The 27968-nt window shown below is 43.0% G+C and overlaps 1 protein-coding gene across 1 annotated transcript; it reads right to left on the bottom strand.

Annotated features, from left to right (window-relative positions):
- Positions 1-27: 27 nt before the first annotated feature.
- On the bottom strand, positions 28-27968 carry ZNF831 (zinc finger protein 831). The gene is made up of 6 exons (XM_035123507.3): positions 27672-27968; positions 12982-17202; positions 12236-12387; positions 9400-9572; positions 4727-4812; positions 28-2648 (listed from the first exon to the last, which is right to left on the bottom strand). The coding sequence occupies exons 2-6, from the start codon at positions 17170-17172 to the stop codon at positions 1854-1856; spliced, it is 5397 nt and encodes a 1798-aa protein (XP_034979398.3). The 5' UTR covers positions 17173-17202; positions 27672-27968; the 3' UTR covers positions 28-1853.

The following is a 27968-nucleotide window of genomic DNA, read 5'->3' as shown; positions in this document are numbered from 1 at the left end:
AAGATACAAACATCCATGACAGTAGTCTTCACTTGGAATTATGGTAATGTTTTAATAAGCACAAGATTTCATGAAGATAGAAAGGCTATTTGCAGAGCATCTGTAAAACCCACTAAGAAACACCTACTAGAAAGTTTCTAAGACAATACTGCATACCTCTTTTACACACCTTCCAACAGAGCTTATGCAATTCTGTACTAGTTCTTCACTAGAAGTAATAATAATAATAATTTAGGTTTGGTAGGCTTTTTTCCACCCTGCAACATTCAGTATACCAGGAATCAATACAAAGATCTTACAATGTGGTTACCAATTTGGCAAAGTACTGTATAAAAAGTCTGCATTTACACGGTGGAAAGGAACAAGAAGTAGTTTGATCATTTTCAGCTCTACATATCTTATGGATGTGCTGCTTTGCTTTTTATTGTTCAGTAATGCGTGCCTTTCCTAGGTATGCAGACTTGGGGCCGGCAGGAATAGCTGGCCTACAAGGTTTCATTTTTACAAATTTTGTTTGATCAAGGAGCAAGCAGTTATGCGTTTCACATGAAAGATTCATTGCCTTGTAACATAGCATCAAAAAGTATTCCAAAAATCTCATGAAATGCTAAATATAAAACCTGAATATAATACAATAGTGCAATTGCGTTCTAAAATTGGCATCACTTCAAATTTGTGTTATAACAAAATTGGGTTCAGTTTAGAAAAATCCCATTTGACCAATTGGACTTTGTACATAGAAGCTGGTGAATCTTCAGTGAAGTGTGTTTTGCTGCTGCACTAGTTCAAAGACTGGACAAGCACAAAAACTATGGGGGAAGGAAATGTGTTTTGGTATTTTACATTCAAGTCCTGGGGCTTAAACAAAAGAACAACAACCCTGTTGAACCTAGAAAACAAAATATTCCAGTTTCAGAAACCTCAGGAAATATTCAACACTGGTGAGCCACGTTACCAGAGCAGTAGGGGGATATAAAATATTCAAATTTTATTTCTGAAGGCACAAAACACAAAGCAAAACATGCTTGTGTTGTCTGTCACAAGGGAGCACAGAATATGCAATATGGAAAAGCTGTAGGATGCTTTAAAGGTACAGATCTCCTCATGCAAAAGTCTAGATGGAAAAAACTTGCAGAAAAGCAGCGGCCTGGAAAACAACTCCAGAGTTGGTGACACTCAAGCATCAACCCTCAACTTGCATATGGTCTCTGCCTTCTATTGTATCAACATAAGAGACTGACCAATAGCACTGAGCTTACAACAAAGCTTGAAGCAAGGAGCTATGGTGATGTTGGTTTACTGTGGGGGGACCAACTGCTTCCTTGCTTCATATAAAAGTATTAACACATTAAAGATACACAACTGAGGTCAGGAATGGTTTTTTTTCCTGCACTTAAGGTGGGGGATAAAGGCAGAATGACAATTGTCTGGTCCTTACAGGACTTCCTATTGATCATGCCCCTATATCGGGTGGAGAACCTCAGGTCTAGAGTGTGAATTTGGCCTTCAGGCCAGCTTTCAGAACTCTTCCCCAAGCCACTTCTATTGCCAACCCTATTCTCTGATGTCAAGTGCTTTTGGTGGGATAATGCTTCTTGCTTGCCAGGACAGAGGTGTGGATGTAGAAACCTGATTTCTGCATGGCTGGAATGTTGCTTGCTGTACAGAGGTTAAAAGAGTCATACACCCATTTCTCTGCCCATGTAGCCTTTGCTTCCACGCACCTTTTGCATCTAGCCCTGCCAACCACTAGTATGTGGCCCCTGGAATGTTGCCCAGGAGAGAATGTGGCCCTTTGACTGAGAAAAGGTTCCCCACTCCTGCCTCATCTTCAACAGCAGATGGACTAGTCACTATATTTCTATAATCAGCCTGTCTTCATCATCACTGCTGCTTATGTCGTCATATTCCACATGAGCTTGTTTGCTCATCACTTCTAAGCTTTGTTTCTTGTAGGGTTTGGATAGTGTTCCAGAGCTAGCTATGAAAGTAGAGGGGTTTTTGAAAGGAGGAAATCCAGGTTTAGAAAGCTTTCCTTGATCACTGTCTGGTTTCGTAGAGTGGATGTTCTCGTCTGAACAACTACAGTGGCCAGGAGAGCTGTTGGTCTCCTGCACAAGCCCTGAACTATGTAAAGGATTACTTGAAAATGATGTACCAATAAGCAACTTTGATCCAAACAAAGCAGGACATGGAGTTTGGAAGGCGGGAGCAAGCTGCTCTTTTAGAGATTGATATAAATCCCCACTTGCGGGTTTTTCTTTTCTTTCTGTGACGTGGACAGATGGCTCACAGTCGGTAAAATTTTGATACTTTGATTCTACATTATCGCAGTCTGCATTTGATCCCACAAATATAGGACTAATAACCTTTGAATCCACAATGCTGTGTGAATGGCTCTTGCCTGAAACTTTCAGTTCAAAGTTGCAATGCTCAATGGAAGGCCAACAATTGTCAGAAATAACATCTGGCTGTGGTTCTTCCTTAAATATTCCTAAGGCATTGACATCAAAGGTGTTTGCTTTTTCCACTACTGCATCAGTGGCCAGTGTAAAGGAATATGCTGCTTTTGAAACCTCTGGAACTGCAGGCATCATCTGAAGAGAGAGACTGCCCCTGGAGTGTTCATTAGCAGACCCAGGAACTTCCTACCAGAGAAGGAGATGAAATTATCAATTCATTGAATTCACTTTCAAATCCAAAGCCACTAAGTGCATTGTGTAAATTAAATAACTCATTTAATTACACTGACTGCAGCCTTACCCAGAAGTTAGTCCTGCAGAATTTTATGGTGATAACTCCCAGGTAAGTGAGGTTAGGATTGCTGTTGTTGGGCAGGTATGTAGCCGTGTTGGTCTGACGTAGTCGAAACAAAATAAAAAAATTCCTTCCAGCAGCACCTTAAAGACCAACTTAAGTTTTTATTTATTTCGGTATGAGCTTTCGTGTGCATGCACACTTCTTCAGATACACTGAAATAGAAATCCCCAGACGCTATATGTAGAGAAAGGGTGGGGAGGGTGGTGGAAATGGGTGATTGACTGACTGATTGACTGACGACTGTAAACGACACCAAATGGTCTTGCATGAAAAAGCAAGGGGTGAGATGCCTGAAGATCGCTTTATCACGTATAATGAGATAAGAATCCAACGTCTCTGTTCAAACCAGGTCTCTCCATGGTTTTAAGCTTGGCGAAAAGTTGCAATTCAGCAACTTCTCTTTCCAGTCTATTTCTGAAATTCTTTTGTAGTAAGACAGCTACTTTGAGACACCTCAATCTCCCAGGACATTCTATACAAGATCTCAAAGTAGCGTCTGGGGACTTCTATTTCAGTGTATCTGAAGAAGTGTGCATGCACACAAAAGCTCATACCAAAATAAAAACTTAGTTGGTCTTTAAGGTGCTGCTGGAAGGAATTTTTTTTATGTTGTTGGGCAGTATTCAGTGCACTCTTTCTGTCAGTGCAGGGACATCTGGCTGGGTAATGGAACTTTCCCCTCCCTCTCTTCTTTCCCTCAACTTAACCAGTTCTGGGAGTGTCCCAAACTCCCTGTTGTAGATGGTGTGAAGTATTCAGCAGGAGAGGAGGGGAAAGTTGCACAAATTAAAATACTTGCACTAAAGTCTTATTTCTTCAAGAAGTCTACTAAGGGCCCATGCTGAAGGTTATTTTCTCACTGCAAAACAGCTTGCAGTAGGCCATTCTGGAAAAGGAATGTCATGTAACTTGTTCTTGTAAATGGCATCCATGTTTAACTTTGGGGGGATGACACATTCATGAGATAAGTTTTCATATGGATAGCCACGGTGCCTGCCAAAATTCATCTTGTAATACAAATATCTTTATTGGAAATGGAAGATCACTAACCATCACAAATGACTACCATTTCGTTTCCCCTCTTCTTGTCATAATATTAAGAGCTAAGTAGTTCTGTTAGTGTAATAAGTTTTCACGGAACAAATGAACTTCTCCCTCTCCTCTCATTCTAACCCCCCCCCCCCCCGCCAAATCTGTTCTGGAGTTCCTCCAACCCTCTGGATCAGAATTAGGGGAGGTGCATAGGGGAGGAAGGGAAAGGAGAATGTTAGCCGCTTTGAGACTCCTTCGGGTAGTGATAAAGCGGGATATGAAATCCAAGCTCTTCTTCTTCTTCAAGAGGGGGACCTCCATTGTGTGACAGTTCTAGCACTAACAAGTCTATGGCTGCCCTACACTACAGAGCCAGTTCCAGGGTTCAGGTGTTACTTTACAAGGTGCTTAACCATTTGGATAGAGGATAACTCTAGGATCCCTGCCTGATCACTGAAGTCTTGTCACTCATGGCTCAGATGCACAACTCATTTCCACCAGGAACAGAGTGTTTAGTACTGTGGGACCAATTTCACGGAACTCTCCGTTGAGGTCAGCCAGGCCCCTTCCCTACTGAAGTTCCGGTACTTACTGAAGACTTTTTAAAAAATCCAGTAGCCATTTTAAGATTGATTTTATAGTCTTAACTGATTTTTATTTTTTTGTATTGTATTGTACTTTTAACTTGTTTGTTTAATGATTTAATTAATTATTATTGTGTACTGCCCAAAATATTCTATTGCTTTTTGCAAATATTAAAACTATCCAGTGAGGAATGGCTGGTTTATCAACTACTTGTCCTTTCAGCTTTTAATTAGTCCAATGTTACTTGAGTCACCAAGAGTTGAAAAGGTATTCCCAAATGACTCCTTACTTCTTTCATCAGATTCTTTTTCACAGAGGAAGCAGTTTTGTCAGTTGGGGCATAAGATGTCTCCTGCTGTAGATTTTGGTCATTCCCTGTTTGGAAAGAAAACAGAGACATGGTGGTTAGCAGGCCGATTTTCACTTTCCACTTTTTCTGGGCAAATAGGTTCCAGGTGGCTTCCACTTAAGATTTGAATTCATAGTTTGTGATATTCAAAACACATTTGACAAATGAAATTTTACAAGCAGTTGCTTAATATTTTAAAGCTTTATTTATGTAGATGTTTTTGCCACCTTAACTGCTTGTGATGTCTTGGAATACATCAATATATTTAAAAATCTCTGTGAGGCAGGCTAGGCTATCAGATTTAGTTTACCATGCCCAAAGCCAATATTTATCTGCACTTCAATGGCATCATCATCATCATCAATTAAATTTGTATACCACCCTTCATCCAGAGATCTCAGGGCTGTTCACAACTTAAAATTACAATATAAAAAACACAAAATACATAATAAAAATAAGAACAAATACAAACCAATAATCTCCCCTCCCACAACAGATTTAAAAGGGCATCAGATTTCAGTCAGACAAAGAGTTTGGTTGAAGAGGAATGAGAATTCTGAATTGTAGGCGGACAGCTAAATGAAGTGGAAGCCGGGGGCAGGGGGGAGTGTAAAGATGGGTGAAAGTGTCCAGGATTAGGAACCAGGGGAGTGGAAACAGGTTTCATGCTTTGAAAAGAGTTGTCACATCTGGGTATGGTACCTTTTAGCCCTCACAGATGACAGATGAGTTGGAAGTCAGAGAAGAAGAAATGGAATGCCCCAAAGCACACACAAAAAAAAAGTAACCAGGGAACGTATGATTAAACGTATTAATACCCTTTTTTTAACATGTTGGAAATAATGGTGTAATAATTCTCTTATAGCTCTTATAGTCCATGTTTTCATACTTTCATCCATGGAAGCTGAAAGCACGTTATAGTAAAATCCATCCTATGTAATATTGTCAGCCTTATAGTTTAAATCTAAATAATCAAGAGAAAGGCTGGAAAACAAATCCTATGCTGGCTTCAATCTACGGTATCCTTTAGCAATAGAAAAGCTGGGCCTCGTAGATACTCATCCCTTGAAAAACAGCTTACACTCCTTAGTGCAGCAATTACTAGTTCATGTCTCCAAGGAAACCGGTACCAAAGAGCTAAACAGAGATGATTAAAAAGGAAAAAGATGTGGAAGCAAGGAGAATCTGTGCTGAAATGGAAACTGCCCCAAGCCTCTACTTTAATTCAAAGACAAGAGAGTGTTAACGGGGGGGGGGGTCCTGGGACCCATGAAGCCCCACTGCTATAGAGATGAGGAGCCTGTGGCCCTCAAGGTGTTATTGAATTCCAACTCCCATCAGCTCCAGCCAGCACAGTAAATGATGAGGAATGACGGGGGTTGTAGTCCAACAGCAGGAGGGCCACAGGTTCCCCATCCCTGTGCTAGCACCGTATGTGGCCCAATGGGAATTAAAGTACTTCTGCACTTGAGTCACAATTAATGCAAGTACATTTGTCACGGTCTTGGTATCGGTTATCTGGCACCAGACACCTTGACATGCCATTTCAAATCTGAATACTTGTGCATCCCTTTTAAGCAGTGTAGTGTTAGTACATACAGTGACTTAGACTTGGCAACTTAGACGACATAGTAAGAATTAGCATCTTCCAAAATTTCACCTGCATCCTAGAGCAAATGTTCTATTAAATGCTTACTTGACGTAATTAAGAATGTGGCATGTAACCATTTGTGCCCAGGCTCGCTGGTGGGAGCGTGCAGCCCAGGCGGGTCATCTGGAAAGGAGCAAGGCGCGCAGCCCCCCCCCCCAGCCGGCCTGGCATTTGTATCAGGGCTGCCTTCGGGGGAGCAGCTGCTTCCTGCTGGGAAGGTAGCGCTTGGTGCTCCACATGGGCGGACGAGTGAGCGAGGCGATGGCGCTGGGTTCTGTGAATGGAGCTGAAGGTGCTGCTGGCATGGAGCTACTTCCCGGGCGGCTACTTCCTGGAGGAGCGCTTGGTGCCCAAGTCTCCGGCGTGGCTGCTGCGCGTCCTGCTGGCCCTGCTGGCTGGCACCGTCCCAGCTACATCCCCAGCGCCCTTTCCCACCTTCAAGGCGGCTTTGTCGGAGGCGCGACAATCTGCACCCTGAGGAGCGTGCGGCGTTGGGCGGCTGGGCTGGGCTGAGTGGGCGTGGGGCGCCGCCCCTCGATGGAGGCAGCTCCGCCGCTGCCGCCTCGCTTCAGACACCGCCGCCAGGAAAAGAGCGAAGTGGGCGAGGCGGATGCGCGAGCGGCTCCGTGTGCCTCCTCAATGCGCCCCTGCTGGGTGGGCGCCATGGCGCACTGCGCCACTCAGCCCAATGGGAAAGACGCCCCTGGCTATAAGTAAGTGTTAATACTTGTGGGTTGTTGGGTTTGGGGGGGGGTGAGAATGGGATATATTGTGGTGAACACAGGGAATGCCAGGGGGTGGGGAGTGTGCGATTTTGCCCCACCATTTAGTGTGAGCTTAAGTTGGAGAATTAGCTACTGAAGTGGGAGTGCTGCCACTACCTGTAAACCCATGTTTGTAGAATTGGTGGGCAGGGCTGATTGTCTCTGTTTTATTTCTCTATTTTGTGTCTGCTAATAGTTATGCTTCCCATACATTAGTCGTTTTAGTTTATACTGATGTTTTAACAGAATGTTGCATTTAATTGTTCTGTACTGTGGCTTACTACTACTACTACTACTAGGATTCATATGTGGTTCAGGGGCATTAATTGTGGACCAGTGCAGCCAACTCCTTGGCAGGACACCCAGGGAAGGAGAAGGAAAAAGGTTTGCAGCCACTGGCAAGAGTTTTGAACAGGGAATTAGAAGCACCTACCCTCGCTCTCTCTCCCCACAGCCACTTCTGCCTTAACAAACCTACTAGTTGACTTTGCCCAGAAGCTTTCCCTTCACTGCTACAGAGACCAGGAGAACGCTTAGAACAGGGCAGCAGCAGACTAACTGGCTCTGATCTGTAACACCTGGACCTGGTGAGCCGATTTGTGGGGTCTAGCAGCTCCCCAGAGTCATAAACTGTGAACCAATGCAGCCTTGTCCCATCAGAGTGAACTTGAAGGGGTCAACACCAAAGGGAGTTGCTGCTTTGGGGTTGCAATGAGGTCAAGAACACTCTAACATTATGCTTTGGTGGGATACTTTTATAGTTCTATATATTTGGTGCTGAAAGATTAAAGTTTTCCCCATTTTCATTTTCTTTCTGTCTGCCCTGCCCTTCATCTTTTTCTTTATTTGGTGAGAATTATTTTTCTAAAGAAACCATCCGATATCAATTTTTTATTAAAGCTTTTTACAATAAAATAGGATAACATAATCTAATCTAAACCAAATAAAAACAAAAAACTGAGAAATATAAAGGGGGAGGGGAACACAATCCTCTCTCAAAGGTGAAACCTCTCTTAAACCCTGTCCCACACAGAAAGTGGTGGATACTCCCATCGCACACTTGGGAGCTTTCCTTTCTTCTCCCAGTGTCTCACCCCTGGAGTTCTTCCCTTTCCTGCCTCTCATGGAGGATCCTTCCACCAACCGTCTATTTGGTTAGAAATATTGATTGTGTCCTCTAGCATAGACAGAGTGTGAGTCTGTCAATGTAGCTATCTAGCAGGAGTCAGCATCCCTCTGTGAGCAGAGGTGGAGCAAGGTGGGTGTGGTGGGTGGGGCCCGCCCCGGGTGACATCCCTGAGGGGGGGTGACATCATCGCAAACGGCGCCCCCCCCGGATGCTTCCCGCCACTGGCGCACCCCCCTGGGACATGCACCATCGGCTGAGTACCCCGTGCCTCTGTCTATGAGAGATTGAACCTGGACCTTCTGCATTCAAAGCAGCTACTCTCCCACTGACCTACAAGCCCTTCCTAAACACATGGAGTATACATGAATGCTTGTTGGGAAGCTGCAGAAAAAGCCCATGAAGCAGTAAGGAGCAGCTGCACTTGACCTGAGAAGTCTGGGGTCAGTCACCAAGCCATCCAGCTGGACTGGAGTAATGATGTGCTTCCAATTATTATCTCCTGGTGAGACCACAGGGACATCGCCTGGGTGTGAGTCGTGAAGGCCGCTCCCTGCAAGGCCCTATCCATCTGGCCTAGGGGCTGGGGCCCAGACTCACCCAGCTCCACTAAAGAGGCTCCTGGTGAGACCAGAGGAACATCGCTCTATGCCTGACAACAAAGCCTTACTATTGCATTATTTTGCCCCATTTTTTTTTGTGCCTGCCAAGCAGCCGTGTCACCCTTATTATATTATCTTGTTAATTATGCTGTTTTAAATGTGCATTTTGTATTTGACTTCACTTAGCAATTTGTTTTCGGAAATGTTCAAGATTATATTTTTGTTTACTTTGTGTTAAATATGTATCCTGTAGTTGACCTGCTTTGTAATGTTTTATTTTGAAATCTTTAAGATAATTTTAGTTTTCTGTTAATTATGTTGCTCTGACTGTATACTCTACATTTGACTTTCTTCTAATTGTGTTATTGATGTTTTAATATTCTGTAAACCGTTTTGAGATTTTTCTTAAAAATATAAAGCCGTATAGAAAATAAATAAATAAATAAATAGTCATGGAGAGCTAACCTTACCTTGAGAGGCTGTTGGAAGACAAGACCATTTTCCACAAGGCTCATGGCTGTCAGATGTGTGGGAATTGGGACGCCTTTTGGGGGTCTCCAGGGGCCTGTTTGCTGGCCAGTGTTGTTTGCCCAGTTTGTTGGTTTTCAGCAGAATGTGTCTATGTCCATAACTTCCCTTATATCTACAAAGTAAAATATACAGGTTTATGTCTTTAGAATGCTTTATGACCTTGTTTTCTGAGGGCCAAATCTCATCACGAGCATTGCAGGGCCCTTCTGGATTGGTGCTTTGGTGCAGGTGTGTTCTGCAACATGCCACTGATGATGCAATAACTGTGCATTAGTGATGGATCTACACTGAACTATCCACACATGGTTCCACTTTATTACCGGTAGTTGTTCTGTGGTGCTTCTCCAATCTCCAATGTTCATAGCTGCCAAGTTTTCCCTTTTCTCGCAAGGAAGCCTATTCAGCATAAGGGAAAATCCCTTAAAATAAGGGATAACTTGGCAGCTATGCCAATGTTACCACATTATCGCCATCTGCAGGGGAACTCCTGCACTACCGGTAAAGTGCAACAACAACAAAAAGCAGAACCAGGAATTTAAAAACCCAACCCAAACATGTGTAGTATAGAAAGTTACTGGATTTCAGCAGGAAGTTACGGGACATGCAGACTAGAAACACAGCAGTACGTTCATCCTGAAACTTAGTGGCTGAAGTAGAGATTCCAGCTCTAAGCAACATTTCAGCCCCTGATATACAACAGTTCACAGAAGCAGATCAAGTAAGAGTGGGAAGCATACACCTTGTGGATCATTTCTCTTATGCAGCTTTTGTATGAGACAACAGGTTCTTAACATTCCAGCTCTCACCTTTTAGACCAGGCATCCCCAAACTTCGGCCCTCCAGATGTTTTGGACTACAATTCCCATAATCCCTGACCACTGGTCCTCTTAGCTAGGGATCATGGGAGTTGTAGGCCAAAACATCTGGAGAGCCGCAGTTTGGGGATGCCTGTTTTAGACTCTAAATGACTGAAAAGCGGGATAAAATATGCTTTAAATGAATAATGCTGAAAATATTGCCTTTCCCGTGTTGTAATGAAGCCATTATTTGTCCTGTAATGCTTGCCAATATCTTGAAATTAATAATGACGCATATGAAAGCATATCTGCAATTTAACAGTAATCCAGTTAATGCCACCAAAGAGGCTATTTACCCCTGCTGAAGACTTGGCCTCAAGACCCATAGGTTTTGCTTCATTATTGTAAACTGAAATTTGGTGTCCAATCGAAACCACACATAACTCTTTCTTGAACTTAGTTGCCTATGACACCAAAAATGCCAGCTAATCTTCTACTTGGGACAAGGGTAGCCACATAACATGTGTTCTAAGTCACAATGTGGCTCCATTTGTATTCTTCACTTTAAGTGTTCTTGATGATACCATCTGTTTTGTCTGAGTTCAGTCAGTTACGATCAAAAAGCGAATTCTCGTCCAAAAACCATTTGGCCTAATTCAGTTTTCTTTTAACCATATTGCAAATGGCAAGGGTGACTTCATGCGTGGTCTAATCTGATGTTACTACAGAAATGAGATTCAGGACTGCACCCATGCTAATCACATTGTGTTTTATGGCAGCTCTTATGTAACATTATACGAGCACTGCAATTAAACAGTGCTCATCAAATTTCAGGATTTATCAGCCATGTTGAGGTGTAAAGGGAGAACATACCTTCATCTGTACAGTCAAACCTCAGTTTGCGACTGCTTCGGTTTCCGACCACCACAGACCCAGAAGTGTTTACATCCGGGTTCTGCGGGGCGCTTCAGATGCGCAGGGCGCTTTGGATGCGCAGGGCGCTATCGGTGCTTCACGCACGTGCAGAAGCATGCATCAGGGAGCGACCGATTCGGAGAGCGACCAGCTCTGCAGAACAGATTGCGGTCGCAAACCAAGGTACCACTGTACTTCCTTTGGCATCTATTATTTGCTCTCTCCTCTCCCACCTTCTATATTTTGTCCTCTCTCTCTCTCCTCTCTCCTTTATGAACTCAGTCATTTTGTACTCACAGGGGAGCCAGATAATAGTTACGGAGACAAATATAACTACAGTGGTACCTCAACTTACAAACGACTCAACAACCGAATTTTTCGACTTACGAATGGGGCAAATGGCAGCACGCTTACGAGTTTCTCGACATCCGAACAGAAACCGCAGCGGTTTTAGCGGTTTTTTCGACTTATGAATTTTTAGATGGGGTTGCTTTGACTTACGAATTTTTCCGTTTCCAATGCATTCCTATGGGAAATCGCGTTTCCAATGGCGCTTTTCGACTTACGAATTTTTTTACCTACGAAGGTGCCTTCGGAACGGATTAAATTCGTAAGTCGAGGCACTGCTGTAATCATAAATAGCCAGGACCAGGGGCAGCCCATCCCGTTTCACCACCTGGGGCAAAATAGGAATGTGCCGCCTTGTGCATGGCTCCCTTGCTTATTGGGGTTGCTGGAGCACCTCATTTACCATGGTCTCAGGAAGCTCACAGGAAGCTCTCCAGAGGTGGCAGTGGGGGAGCACCCGAGGCAGCCACATCAGGACGGACCAGCCCTGACCAAGAACAAAGTCCGGTTTTTCACATTTTAGTTGCTGTTGGAACGAGAGCACCACCAATGAAACTCCTACCACAGAGATACACACATACACTTTTGTTCTGAGAGAAAAAGATGTCAGGAACAGTACATCTGGAGCTACCATCACACCATGTTTGTAAATACTACACATATCCAGAGAAAATGATTTTTCTATTAGATTGAAGCTAACCCCGATATTTCTCACCGTTTTTGACTGATCTTCATTTTTTTCCTTTTACGGCTTCTCTTTCCTTTATTTGTTGTGAGTCCTCTCACTTTGTTAAGCTTTTCTTTTGCCTCTTCTGCCTCTGGAATGTCTTTTAACAGCACATCAAATCCAGTTGTTGTAAAGTACTGCTGCAAATAAAAAAAATAAAAAAATGGCATGATATAGTTTTTTAAACCACCAAAATTACGGAAGAATTTAACCCATATAGAGAGAGAGCACTATATAGAGCGAGCTCAGAGATCAGGGACAGTAGCAGCAGCTGCCCAGAGGACTCCCAGGCTGAGGGAATACTCCACAAGGGAAGGTGTTCGAAGAAGGGTGAGAGGCTGCCAGTTATACAGGCAAGGGGTGACATAACTGGGCTCCTGTGCCCCACAGGGGTGCTGCAGAAAGAATGTAGTTGGTCAAGAGAGCCATGGACTCCAAAAAGTTGAAAATCTCTGACTTACTTAGATACTACAACCCATGGAAAGCATGTCATAACCATGACCGAGAGCTCTATTAAGGTAGGTGATCACCCCATGTTTTGAGGATATCAACCAATGTTTTTCATGGTTGGCCCCATGGCCCTTGGATATCAGAGTACAAACTGATCATACGCTGCTAGTATTAAGTACTAACAAGATAACATATGAGCATGCTCCTTAACCACCTTCTTCCATTTTATTCTAGGTACAATGTGACATTCCTCTATTTGGGAAGAAAGGGAGTAAAGGAATTACCTGCTCTATCTGCTGCTTCTGTGAAAAGCAAGTGACTGGTGCTTTGGGGGTCCCAGTCGTCAAGCCTTGGCTAGCAGCCTTCTTGGTACTTTTCATTTGGCAAAAGGAAAGACTACATTTTGACACCATGCTTTCATTTTTGCAGGTATGCAGGGAAGAATAAGCAGAATATTTCTTCTCCAGCTGCTCAACAGGAAGAGGGAGGTTTCTAGATAAGCAACACCACGTTAACTGAGGCTCCGCATTTAAAGTTGGGAAGGATATATTCAAGCTTGGAACTTTCAAGTTTCCTGCACGAGAAACTACACTTAATTGGGACAGAGTGCAGACTTCCTTTTGTTGGGTACAGAGCACATGGCAATAAAACATGTCCGAGGAATGGCAAAGGCATTTGGAACTATCAACCGAACAGCTGGGCAGATCTTGAAATCCTGGGAAAGGGTTAACAGCCGATTGCCATTCTGATATTTTTGTGTCTGTGTTGCCACAAAAAACTGCCCTTTCCACCAATGAAGACACAGATAGAACCGAACTGTTCCCTGAGTGTATTAACTGAAGGGCGGGACTCTGCCCTGTCATGTCCGAAGATATAAGAAACCCTCCTCTATACATAGATGTAAAGCATATTTCCCCCCCTGGCATCTGTGATGTACAAACAATCACACGTCCATCGCCCTCCTGTGGCAGCTTTTGATCACCTAAATGGTCTCTGTTATTGGCTCCTTTCTCCTCATCTTTCGTCTTCTCCTTCTGCTTGACATTCTGAAGATGGCATCTTCTGTCTAACCTGGTTGTGATGCTGGTTGTTTCTAGGATAGCTGATGAGCAAACTACCAGAGACTTCAGCGTTGTGTGTACTTCCCTTTTTAGCTCTTTTGTTCTGTTTGGATGACTCAGTTCCAATTGCAAAGGGCACAAAAATACATCTGTGGAGCTGGTTCCAACCGATCTATTGTTACTGGCAAGGGAAGAGGAGTCAGTTGACGTGCAGGGCAGTGAAATACAGGGCATTTCCTTTGACACTCCTGCTAGAATTAATGGCAGGTCTGTACTATTCACTTCTTGTGCACATTTTAGGATATACTTTGGGAGAAATTCATTTTTCTTTAGATGTGGAGCTGCTTGGTCAACTACTATATGCTGTGTGTGGGGTGGTGCTGTATCTCCACTCTGACGTGACATTTCTGTCCCCGTTATCATCCGACATGGGTTTTCTGTCAGTTTTTGTAAAGCAGATGAATTACAGGTGTGCTCCTTTTTTATCCCGGCCTTGAGTTGTTCAGAAAATGAAAATGCTGATACACTTGCTTTATCAGTGAGATTAGCAACATCATTCTTATTAGAAACCATTATGGAATATTTGACTGCTTCCTCATATTTCATGTTGCCACCTGATGTATTTACTCCTACTGTTCCTGACTGCTTTTCTCCTTTAACTGAGAGATTTACTGATACTGGAGCAACCATATTAAGAAGTTTGTAATGGTCTAGCGGTTTCACAATTCTCTCCGCTGAGCTGCTGTGACCAATATTGACTCTTAGTTTTGTATTTTCTTTGGTCTTCAGTTTATCCACTTTTAACTTCTTTCTCTCCGAGGGTAACTTTTGAAGTACCTGCATTAGCTCACTGCTGATGCACTGATGTGATGGCAAGCCCCCCTGCTCAAGTTGAAAGCTTTCTTTTCCACCAGTATCTTCTCCTTTGTGGGTCAAAATATCATCATGTAATGGGGGCAAAAGTTTAATAAATTCCTCTTGTGTGATTGTCTCCTCTGAGCTAGTATTATGCAAGCTAGCAATGTTTAATGAGGCAACAGTCTCTTGATCTGTGGCTTGCTGAAGTGGGAACTTCAGCTCACAACTGGTACTTAAAGGCTGGAACTGAGTGTTGCTATTTGATTCTTCCTCTGAAACACCCAATTCTTTGCATCTGTGTTCAAGAAGTGTTTTAGTCATATCACTGTGTTCATAATCACTGACAGTACTTGATGTTTCCATTGATTCTGCAAAGCTCCTTGAACTCTCCTGTAAGGAAACACATTGCAATATAGGACTACTGATGGAATGGCCTTTCAATTCTTCAGTATTCACTTTTGCAGAAATGGCTACCATTGTGGCGCTTCTGTCTTCTCTTGGCAGAGTAATTCCCTCCTGACTAGTTGTTTCCTTGGCATCCAAATGGATGCTTGAAATATCTGTCTTATTTTCCTTTGGTTTCTTGGTCATTTGACTGCTTTTCATTTTCTGGTAGATTTTCTTAAATGTCTCATCCCCATAAACCTGCCATTTTTCCTGAGAGAACATTTTAATTTTTTTTTTACTGGGTTTCTTATGCTTTGTGTTTGCTCCTTCTACCCCAGCTCCAGGCTTTTTAGCACCTTTCATCTCTTCCGAAGGAGATGAAGATTCAATTACATTACTTAGCAGTAAGTCATCTACTGCCACCTGCCTGACAAGTGCTCGGGGGTGGCTGTTAGGAAAACCTGCTGTACTTGCAGCAAAGTTGTTGCTATGCAATAAACCAGAAAAACTTGTGTTTGGGGACATTCTAGTGAAAGACGTTAATTTTGAACTATCTATTTGATCCTGTACCCTCCTAGTACTCTCAACAAAAGGCAAAGAGTTACTTCTGGTAACAGGCACGCAATCAATTGTCGTAGAGAACTGAGTGGGGACCGAGTGAAAAAACAATGGCTTTGATCTTTCCACAGGTGTGAATATAGACTTGGCTGAGAACAGAGAAAGATTCTTTTTTCTGTTTATGTCAACAGGCCGTATGTCAAAATGGAACGAGTCTTTATACGTATAAGGCATCGGCAAGTCAATGCTGCCCTGCTTGGACAGGACTGTTTTCCTGGGTCTAACATTGTCCAGTTGGGTGTCATCCACCACAGCTTTATTTTGAGATATTAGCTTTGAGATATGCTCCTCCAATTTCTTTTTCTCAAATGTTAAGGCTCCTGGTGCTTTCTCAGCCAAATCTACTTTTGAGCTATTTCCTGCTGTGTACCTGAGGTTGCTAATGGCTGTATCACTTTCTGACTCTATGCTGTGCTCACAAAGACTGTGCAGGGGGCTGGGAGACAGCATCTGCTGTTCCACACTATCAGAACGTGACAGGTATCCTGAGTCAGTGCTTTCACATTTCTTCAGTTTGTAGTCTGGAGATCTGCCGTCCCATAGCTTCTCAGAGTACGTGGCTTGCTGCCTCTGTAGCTGACTGTGCTTACTGACAGTTGGAGACCTTTGATCCTGGATCTTTCTTCTCTGGAGTGAATTCAATGGATCTTTCATGGTCTCTTTCTCAAGGGCATTCTGATTTAGCCCTCCATGATAGAAGTTGTCCGTTGTCATCCACTGGTTTTCAGATCCAAGGAATAAAGCATTCACTGCTGGCAAAGAAGCATCAGGAAGATGCTTCTCCCTAGTTAACACATCTGTGGACTCTGAAATGGCTTGTTTAATCACTGTCCTTGGCTGGTCACAGTTTCTATCATTGGCTTTTGTTGTCTGGAGAGCTCCAACACTTTCAGACACCTTCTCATTCTCTTCTAATGTACTACTGTTGTCAGATTCTGAGGGCTGCCTGGCATTGTTTACATGTGTTTGGGATCTCCTATGTTTATACAGATTGCTTTGCGTTTTAAATGCAATGCCACATGTAGTACACGGAAAAGGTCTCTCACCTGTATGTGAGCGCATGTGTTTCTCAAGAACACTTGGTTTTAGGCAATCACGGCCACAATGTTTACAGAGGTACTTCCCAGCACTTTTGGATTTCCCTGGGCTTCCAAGTGGCACGCCTGGAGAAGGATTCTGTGGCAAAACCGATAAACCACTAATTATATTTATTGTCCTAGGTTGCTTCTGAATGACTGCCTGAAGTTGATCTGCCCCCTCTGATTGTAAAACTGGGCTTACAATTAAAGGCATATTAGTGCTGTCTAAGTTGATACTGGTTCGGCCTGTGGGCAGCCTGTTGTTTGGATGATGACATTCTCCCTGGGTAGGTTGATAAAGTGGTATGGTAAGGGCTTTCAGATATATAGTCTGGGAGACACCTTGTTCTGGCTGAAGGACCACCGGACTCAGTGAGAGATTTGATGCAGCTGGCACTGCTTGAAGGCAAGAGAGCTGAACTGGCTGATCTTTTAGTGACACCGGAGGACAAGGAAGTCTCTGTGCCTCCATTCTCTTTATGTTATACAACTGTTCAATTGTCTGTAGAAGAAATAAAACAGAAGTCGTTAAATTGAATTCAACACTATGGGTTGGAAGAATTAGTTCAATTTAGATCTCATTGACAGCATTCTGAAAACTTGACAAAATTTTAAGTCCAATTGATATCAAAGGGGCCTAAGAGACAGCTAGCTGAGTCTGGATCCATCCCCCTCTTTTATTTCCCACATTCTGAAGTTAAATGTCAACTGTAGCTTCTGGGCTTCTCATGGGAATCTGGGTCATTGTGGTAAAGAGAACAGTAGAGTAGATGGATCTAATATTGCAGCGCTCTTCTTATGACAATTCACAGCCATTTTTTTTAAAGAAAGCTGAGTATTAACTTTGATATTTAATTTAGCTGTCACTCTGGGAAACAATGCTCTAAACATTCCTAAAAAGAAAGCCAAATATCCTGATCCCACAGAAAGCAAACTTACAAAACTTACATATTAATCAGCACCTGCTATTTTAAACTACAGCTGGGTGAAGGTAGGCCTCAATTATCAGAAACATGAGCCAATAAACATTCAGGGACTTGGTTTTGCTTATAAATCTGTCATGCATGGTCACTAATAAAGTACAAAATATCAAGCTTTCACTGACCAAGTCTCAATGCAGTGTTTAAAGTAAACTTGAAATGGAAGTGGCAGGACACAATTAAACTGTATAATTTTAAAGGTACAAATGCAAAACAATATGAAGTAATAACTAGGACTTTATAAAGTAATGTAATTTTATACATGTCTACACAGAAGCAAATCCCATTGAGTTCAAAGAGATTTATTCCCAGGTAGTGTGCATAATACAAGATGGGTGCCTATCTCACCCATTTAAATTAATTTTTAAAATGTCTCTACCCTCATCTTTTTAATGTATTGAAAGGCAGTATTATATCTTAAATATAATCTACAAGTAACCCCAAACAACTACATAAAAGAAGTGGTCCCAAAAGTATGGTTCAAATGCTGACAAAATGCAATATACCTGCAATGGAATAAGCACCTGCAATAAATTAGAATATTTACTGCTTTTTTTTTTTAAGCCTATAAGGAAATACCCTTTGTGTGTTATTGAATAATGTCTCTATGGGACTTTGGGCTTGAAGCAGCCATCCTACTTGATGACAGCAGTTCAATGTTTTCCAAAACAAGCTGATGTTATCTTGCTTTGTGGCATCCGGTGTTTTTCATATTTTTGTCTCTTTTTGTTGTTCTCTTATGTTCTGAAGATTCTTCTACAGGATAGACACAGTGTGCTCCTTTACATGTGGAAACTGCAGCATGGTCTACACATGCAGCAGAATGAGGGGGAAGAGTGGACTGTACTGCTTCCAGCTGCAAATGGAGTGTGCTATTTCTGAATATTTATATTACATTATAGGTGTCACCTTTAAAAAAACAAACTCTGGAAACACTTAGCACAGAAATCCGTGTATGTTTTTCTGATATCTGCTAAGTTTCAGATGGGCTACCAGGCTAACAATTCATCCAATTCTCTATGTATAAAATGTAAAGACACTACGGTATATCCGTTTGTTCATTTATCTTACTTAACAAAACTTAATTTCCAAAGAATGTGTTTAAGCCAAGAATGTATGTTTGTTACTTTCTTATGTTTTTCTGCGTTTTTATACTGTAAACCACCCAGCAATGCTCGGTGGTTTAACATTTTGTTAGATCCCTCCAGTTTCTACCATCTCTTAGATTTGACCCCAAAGTTGCCAGTCCAGCTGGAATAATTGTTATCCTGCAACAACCTATAGTTTAAACCAGGCACCCCCAAACTTCAGCCCTCCAGATGTTTTGAACTACAATCCCCATCATCCCTGACCACTGGTCCTGTTAGCTAGGGATCATGGGAGTTGTAGGCCAAAACATCTGGAGGGCCGCAGTTTGGGAATGCCTGGTTTAAACTATCTTTGTCTTTTGTAATAAGTTGTACATTCTTTTATTCTAGGCATTGGTCTCTGTACAGTTACTGATTCTCCCTAAAATACTTGTGCCCTACTATAAGTGTAATTTACCATTTAGCATAACATGACTCTTAGCTAAAGGCCCTGAATTACGAGATAAAGGCAGTAAAAGAAATTTTGTAAGATATATTATATCTGGAATTTCCCCCTTCTCTACAGCACAAGTGGAGAATCTGCATGCTGAAAAAGGCCACATTTTATTTTAAAGTAAGTTTCCTTTCCTCATGATTGCTGTAAAAAATCTGAAAAAGCCTATGTTTTTTCTTCAAGGTATCTTCAAGCTAAAGAAAGATGCTTTATCAGCATTTGGAATCCCACCCAAAGTGTGCCCCAATTACATTTTAAGCTTGCACAGGCACAGACTGTACCTTCATGGGAACATATAGCAAGAAGTTAAACTTGTTTCTTTTTGACAGAAGGATGCTGGGCTTATAGCCAACAATACATCATTCACAGGGCCGTCTTAAGCATATCCGGCGCCGTGGTGCAAAGCTCCCTCTGGCGCCTCCCCTCAACCTTTTTTGAGGGAGGCCGGCAATGCCAGAGGGGCTGGAGGTGGCGGACAGCGGCTGGAGGGTGGCTCCTCTGGCGGGGAAGAGGCGGAGGCTGGACGCACTGCCTCCTGGCTCAGATGGCTGCTTTGTGCTGCGGTGGCCACGGCAGACGGAGGCTCCAGGCGCGGTGCTGCTTTGGTGTGGGCAGCTGTGCAGGAGGCGGACGAGGGTGGCGAGCTGATGTTGGGAGGCGCTGCATCCAGCCTCCGCCTCTTCCCTGGCGCCCTCCAGAACTTGGCACCCTGGGGCCCCGCACCACTAGCCTCTATGGGTAAGACGTCCCTGATCATTCATATACATCATTAATTCTGTAGAGCTTGAAAGTTATCAGCAATGCACCCCTTAAAATCAACTGCAAAGCGTTCATTTAAACATTTCCCATAAGCCCAGAATTTACTGAATATGGGATTGTTTTCTAATTGTTTGAAAAGATGAACCAAATACACCATACATGGTCTGTCCAGAATATTTTTATTCAATGGGACAAAAAATGCAAGCTACAAAACTTCACAAAAAAGGTTTGTTCTAAATGCACCCATTTGGTTTCCAAACATTAGCAGTTTTTAACAAAGCCAAGATGTTGCAAAACCTTAGACCAGAATTTACCACTAGGAAAATTACTAATAAGGACATAATATAACCAAAAAGATTCTCAGAAGCTTGATGTTAATTGGAAGATATTTCCTTTGGTGCTAAATGCTGAAAAGACAGTGGAAATGATAATTGATTTTAGAAAGCACCCTCCCATCTCATTGCCAATCTCCATTCTTGGTAACACGGTTGTAGTGGTCGAGTCCTTGTAAGTTCTTGAGCTCTATGATCTCTCAAAAATTGGTCAGATAACATCAATACTGTATTATTTTTTAAAAGGTACACCAGAGATTGTATTTCTTGCGACAACTAAGGAAATTTAATCTGCCCCAAGAATCGCTGCTCCAATTTTATAGAGGTACTATTGAAACTGTCCTCTGTAATTCCATCACTGTCTGGTATGGTACAGCCTCTAAGCTAGACAAGAAGAGGCTCCAATGAGCAGTAAGAACTGCAGAGAGGGGGATTGGTGCTAGTTTGCCTCCAAGAGAGACACTTTATGCCGCTCTAGTCAGGAAGAGAGCAGAGATAATTCCTCTAGACCCTTCGCATCCTGGTCATCATTTGTTTGACTTACTCCCATCCGGACATTGGTACAGGACTCCATATACAAAATCGTCTAGGCACAGGAATAGCTTTTTTTCCTTGTGCCATCAAATTGTTGAATCTGTAGTTGTGGGTGGAAGGGAGGTCAGTTGGTGGTATGGTGTCTTTTCGCTGTGCTGTTGTATTGTGAGGGGAATAGTGGTTGTATGAGGTACTTTTTTCTTTTCTTTTCTTTACATTGCAATGTAGTCGAAGCAAAATTCCAAATATGGTTGAAACTTGGCCAATAAATTATTCTGTTCTGTTCTGAACAATCCAGCCAGGATGCTCTTAGGCTAATTTGGAACTGGCAGGAACATGCTTTTATTTGTTGCTTGGTCCCACTTCAGTTCTGCAAGGAACCTATCATGGTTAGTGTGTGGAGCCATGTTAAACTTGTGAATAAAATGCCTCAGGGATTTGGTGTTCCTACACCAACAGCACAGGAGGTTTTGGAGCCCATTATGCTTGCAAAATTTGCTTGGTAGACTTTTCTTTTTTCAAAAACTACCAGGGATTTTCAGCTGCAGTAGGAACATAGGAAGCTGCCTTATGGGAAGACCAAAGGTCCATCTAGTTCAGTATTGTAGACACTGACTGGAAGCTGTTCTCCAGCATTTCAAACATCCCTACCCAGAGATGCTAGGGACCAAACCTAGGACCTTCTGCATGCCAAGCAAATGCTCTACCACTGATTCATTACTTTCTGCAGGTGTGTATGAACCTGGCCCCAACTCCAATCTTAGCACTTCAGGAGCTGGTAACCTTGAGCTTCACATATATGTTGGAGCTGCTGAAGTGTCCTTATGGATATAAAAGCACAAATAATATTTTCATGGAGGCATTGTTGTTTCTTCCCAAAGAGCTAGACCCTTAACAAATAGGCCAATGGATTCCAAATACTAGAAAAAAATCAAAATAAGCCATTTGTATATATCTCGCCCACTCACAGCAAGGGACTTGAAAATGACGGAACTGTTCTTACTGTAACTAGGAAACTGAGCTTTGGTGCACACACAGTCTGGTACCCTAGTAAAAGTCTTTAAAAAGAGCATTTGTAAACTTATCCTTCAAAACAGGGGCCAATAAGTGTATGTCCCCAAACTTAGGATATTTTCAGGCCACTGGGGGGGGGAGAGCTAAATTTTGCACATACATAATGCATTTGCAATCTACTCTACTTATTTTGGAAAAGTTTTTAAAAGGAAACTTTTTGAATGTAGCTTCCCCAAACTGATGATGAAATCATACTCTAATATTTATGGTACTTCCAAGCCAGTCAGCTGAAACTTCATATACAACCTATTCCACACATCACCAAAAAGACTGAAAATGAAGCATATTTAAAACATCATAGTGCTCTGCAGCAAGCTTATGCCCAGTTCAAAATGAACTGCCCTGCATATGCACAGAACCATTTTTTAAATTGCCTCAGGAGATAAGAAGTCTTGGTGAGACACTTCCAAACCGGTCTTCAAAGTATGGTATCATATGTAGTTTTGCCCAGAAAGATGTACTGGAAGTGATTAGCTTCCACATTTTGCAGGAAGGTCTAATAATCTATCTCAGAGCAGTCCAACATGTGACCCTTAAGACCATTTTGGCAGCTCTCAGCAACATTTGATGCTCCACCACCACCAAAGCACTCACAGTGCCTTCCCAAAGTTAGGTAAGCGAGGTGCTAGGCTCTGGGAAGGAGGCATGGGAGCTCTGACCAGGTCCTAGAGCCCTTCCGTCGTCTCCTTCCTAAATCCTAGTTAGTACTTCCCACCTTTGGGAAGGAACTGGGAGGACTATAGGCCCCTGCCGGAACCTTTAACTCCTTCCCAAAGCCCAGTGCCTCACTTATCCATCCTTAGCAAGGCAGCATGAGGACTGGTGGGGGCATCAAATTTTGGCCCACCGCATGACAAGGCACTGGGCAGCCCAAAATGAAAAGTTGGACCGCCCTGACCCAGCTGCTTGGCCTAACACTGCAGCTCTTTAGTCAGGGGTTCCCAAACTACGGCCTGCCAATCCGGCCCGCGACGACCCCCGCCGCTGCCCGCTCTTACGGCGCGCAGCGCGGCAGCGCTCTTCCGGGTCGGGAAAAAAGCGCCGAAAATCCTTTGTGCGCATGCGTATGGGCCTCTCCCGACCCAGAAGAGGTCATTTCTGGTGCACTTCCGGGTCGGGGGAGGCCCATACGCATGCGCACAACGGATTTTCGGCGCTTTTTCCACCCTGGAAGCGCGCCGCCGCACCAGTGGAAGCGCGCACCCTGGAAGCGCGCTCCCCCGCCCGCCCGCCGCGCGATCGGCGCGGTGGGAACCGGCCCAAACGCCGGTAAGTCTGGGGACGCCTGTCTTTAGTTCTATCATGCTTTTGCCTTTCTTGGTACTTTCTTGTCCAAGTGAATCTCTCTGTAAGGAATGTTTGGAAAACATTCACGTTACATGCACTTTTAATTTCAGGGTTGGCACGGGGGGGGGGGGGACAGACAGCTGAGAAAAAGACACCCTGCTGAGACCTGAGTTTCGCTCACTGATCTATTCTTCCTTGTGGTTTCTCCTTCTCTCTCGCCTCTGTTCCAGGCCTACCATTTGTTTATTTATTTATCCAGCCAAGCAAATGGCATCATTAAGCAACAAACAGAGCATTTTCATTTGATCTTTCAGCCATAGTGTGCTCTGTTCTGCTGTCCTAAATTTAATCGGCAACATCTCCAGCTTTGTTCCACACTGAGACAAATTTATCTGGAAAAATCTTGCATTTGCACTTCAGAGCATACCATAATAATGCAGAATATAAAGGGCACAAGCATTCAGTGTTGGATTGGAAAGCAAACAACAGGTTTTGAAAGCCCAACCAACACCAAATTATTTGGACTCCACAGCACAGGGAAAGTAGAAGCTTGTACTAAAAGTGAAAAGGCCATTTAAAAAAAATTAAAAATGACTTGCATTAGACCCTTGTGTGTCAGACTGAAACCAGGGATACCCAGATTTAAATCCCCACTCACCTTTTAAGTTCCCTGGGTGACTTAAATCTATCATGAAGAAATCTAGCCTGCTTTGCATGCAGAAGGTCCCTGGCATCTCTAGGTAGGATTGGGAATCTTCTTTATGAAACTTGTAGGTTCAGTCCCCATATGGGAGAGCCGCATATTATTGCATTACAGGGGGTTGGACTAGATGACCACTAGGACCCCTCGATCTCTGAGGTACTTTTCTGGGCAGAATAGTAGTGCTATTAACGCCAAGGTTGCAGGTTCTATCCCCATATGAGAAAGCTGCATATTATTGCGTTACAGGGGGTTGGACTAGATGACCCCCAGGGTCCCATCAAAACTTTGAGGTACTATTCCTGGGTTGACAGCATAATAGTGCTGCTAACCCCTATGATGCAGGTTCAATCCCCATTTGGGCAAGCTGCATATTATTGGTTGGCAGGATAGTAGTGCTGATGAAGCCAAATTTTTGCAGGCCCAATCCCCATATGGGATAGGTGCATGTTCTTGCATTACAGGGGGTGGGACTAGATGACCACCAGGAGCAGATGTAGCTTGGGGGTCGCTTAACACCATAATCTTCAACATTTTCTGAGGGAAAGAGGGGTACCCTACCATACTCTCCTCCGGTGACAGTACTCCTTAATTTTCCTACATCTTTAAAAGATGTGGTTATTGAATTCAGTTTTGTTCCTGGTGAAGAGTTTGTGTAGCACAGTAGTCTGCTTTAACCAGTGTACATGGTGGCAGGACTGTATATGCATTACTATACCACACAAGTGCCGGTTTGTTTAGTCCAGGTACGTAAAAAGGCCGCACCAAACAAACCTCAACATTTTCTTCAAACCCAAGAAAAATGATATTAGTATAAGACATGTAATTAGAATAGAAATTTTAAAAAATTCAAGCAAAAAATTGTAATAACTACCGTATAACTACCGTAATAAAACACTGCTATAATTATATATAATAAAATGTTGGTTTCATTTGCCTTTTCCATGCTGAAATGTCACAACCTGGATGACCATGGCTTGCCCCCCCCCCTAGAGTTGTTCCTGGGTACGCCCATGGGATGGATGGCAGCTAACAGATTGAGGTTGAATCCTGACAAGACAGAAGTACTGTTTGTGGGGGACAGGAGGCGGGCAGGTGGGAGGACTCCCTGGTCCTAAATGGGGTAACTGTGCCCCTGAAGGACCAGGTGCGCAGCCTGGGAGTCATTCTGGACTCACAGCTGTCCATGGAGACGCAGGTCAATTCTGTGTCCAGGGCAGCTGTCTATCAGCTCCATCTGGTACGCAGGCTGAGACCCTACCTGCCTGCAGACTGTCTCATCAGAGTGGTGCATGCTCTAGTTATCTCCCACTTAAGACTACTGCAATGCACTCTACGTGGGGCTACCTTTGAAGGTGACCCGGAAACTACAACTAATCCAGAATGCAGCAGCTAGACTGGTGACTGGGAGCGGCCGCCAAGACCACATAACACCAGTCTTGAAAGATCTACATTGGCTCCCAGAACGTTTCCGAGCACAGTTCAAAGTGTTGTTGCTGACCTTAAAAGCCCTAAATGGCCTCGGTCCAGTATACCTGAAGGAGCGTCTCCACCCCCATCGTTCTGGATCTGGAAGGACAGATCCTGAAGCTGAGGCTCCAATACTCTGGCCACATCATGAGAAGACTCCCTGGAAAAGACCCTGATGTTGGGAAAGATTGAGGGCACAAGGAGAAGGGGACGGCAGAGGACGAGATGGTTGGACAGTGTTCTCAAAGCCACCAACATGAGTCTGACCAAACTGCGGGAGGCAGTGGAAGACAGGAGTGCCTGGTGTGCTCTGGTCCATGGGGCCACGAAGAGTCGGACACGACTAAACGACTACAACAATGCCCCATTGAATCTAACGCGCACCTTAATGTGGTGTAGTGGTTAAGAGCGGTAGACTCGTAATCTGGGGAACTGGGTTCACATCTCCGCTCCTCCACATGCAGCTGCTGGGTGACCTTGGGCTAGTCACACTTCTCTGAAGTCTCTCAGCCCCACCCACCTCACAGGGTGTCTGTTGTGGGGAAGGAAGGGAAAAGAGATTGTTAGCCACTTTGAGACTCCTTAGGGTAGTGATAAAGCGGGATATCAAATCCAAACTCCTCTTCTCTTTTTCTTCTTACGCAATGTAATTTGGCCAAAAAAGGTGAGCATTAGATTCGAGTAAATATGGTACAACACAGTAAGCAATATACAGAGCAGATATTCAAAAATAAAGTTGCAGATTTCTGAGCTGGAGTAGAAATATTTCCCCTGCTATCTATTTCAACTGCAAACAATTTTCTTCTGACATTTCCCATTTTTTGTTCATTGTTGTAACTAGTTTGATCCTCCAGTATCTTATAGCTAAAAGTTTCAGTGCAGTTGTTGACAATACCTCCCAAACCTTATTAATGGACCAATTCTCTTTTCAGGCCCAATCAGTGGGCCTGATTTATGGTACTAAAACCATACTTCCATGAGATTATTGGCTTTTGCCGTCTCCAGCGCCTTTGCTAACACAGCCTGGCATTCTATTTGTAAATTACCAGTAACCAAGGAAGCTCATTGTCCTAATGGCATTTGAATCTAGGTTACTGATTTTATATATCTGTAAATGTTAAAACCATTTTGAATAATTAATTAGCCTTGCCTATGAGTCACCTGAGACAGCTTGTAATATCAAAATGTGCTATAAACTGTATTTTGTTCTAGTAAAATATACATGCTTATGGAAGTTTATAAAACATGCTTCTGTCATGGGAGTGGCAAGACTTTCTATAGATACTGTAGCAAACATCTGATAACAACCTTTGCTAGTGCCACAATACAGTCCCATCAGTTCTTATTTTAACATAAAAGCATTTATCCATTACTTAACTCTTATCCTAGAGTAATAAAAGTCACTTCAGAGCATACAATAGGATGACGGAGCAAATTATTACAATTAGTACAAAGGGCTACAGACCAGATTCTAAAGCCGTTCATTAAAAATTCAAAGCAAAGGAAATAAGAATCTCTGATTCATCTCAATATGTAAGGGGGGGGGAAACCATTCTTTATTTTTACTCTCCTGTTTGATCATTTGCAAAGCTGGAAATTTCAAAAGCTGACCTCAGTAAAATAAAACACCCTTCACAATAAGAATTAAAGCAAATATTGTTTAGAGCACTTGCCTTCTCCTTGACCAATGTGAATTCAATATGAATATACAGTACTTCCCATACTAATTCTAGCAACAGTATTCATGCAAATTGAATTACATAAAGTATGCACAATCTGGGTTATTTTCATGGCAATTAAATTTTGATCAGTTATTTTAAAGAAAAACAAATCTTATACATGTGTTCAGCATTTTTGTAATAAGCTGCACAAACAAGATTCTTCCTGCAAACGTGCATAAAAGGGAGTTTCAAGTTATTCTGGTCAAAATCACTTGTGCTTTACAGTGCCAGAAAAGAGTTAACTGTCCTTAGCATGCATACCACACATCAACAGGCGTTCTTTTTTATAAGCACAGAAGCAAACCTGGTCCATATTTCAAAGTTTCTGATGCTTGAGCAAAAGGTGCAAAATATACCAGTAATAAAGCCCTATTTAAGGTTCTTTGTTTTGAAAAAAAAGTGCTGTGTGTGTCAGAGAAAAGCAACCATCCTAACAGTCACTGCATTAAAATACCCACAACCTAGCCCTTCTCGTTGTTTGCAGTCTCTCATCAAAGCGAAGCAGAGAAATTAAAAACAAAGCTCTTGCTAACCTTTAGATGGCTAAGTCCATAGGCCAGAGGTGTGCTTCAGGTTTCTCTGGGAAAGCGTTGGAACAACAACAACAACAAAGGATTCAGAGTCTTCTTTTCAATTGTTCTGGCTCTCTTTTTTAAAAAGTGTAAAAAAACACCCCGATGCACAGAAGGTTTGGTGGTGGGCGGTGGGCTTTGGGATGGGGAGGGAAGAAGAGGGTGATTTCAACCCACATTTGGCGTGGGAAGAGTTTTAATGGCTCTAGCTGGTAATATGGTTTTCCTGCTACAGTGTCTGTACTACTGCAGCTCTGT

Source organism: Zootoca vivipara, chromosome 7, assembly GCF_965207765.1.
Source record: "Zootoca vivipara chromosome 7, rZooViv2.hap1.1, whole genome shotgun sequence".
NCBI lineage: Eukaryota > Metazoa > Chordata > Lepidosauria > Squamata > Lacertidae > Zootoca > Zootoca vivipara.
This window is presented reverse-complemented; position numbering and strand designations above follow the sequence as displayed.

Coding starts and splice junctions, on each gene's coding strand:
- ZNF831 (XM_035123507.3), bottom strand. CDS start 17,172: ATGGAGGCACAGAGACTTCCTTGTCCTCCGGTGTCACTAAAAGATCAG. Junction 9,573..12,235: donor ATGAAGATCAGTCAAAAACG/GTGAGAAATATC, acceptor TTTACTTTGTAG/ATATAAGGGAAGTTATGGAC. Junction 4,813..9,399: donor TCTTCCAACAGCCTCTCAAG/GTAAGGTTAGCT, acceptor CTTTCCAAACAG/GGAATGACCAAAATCTACAG.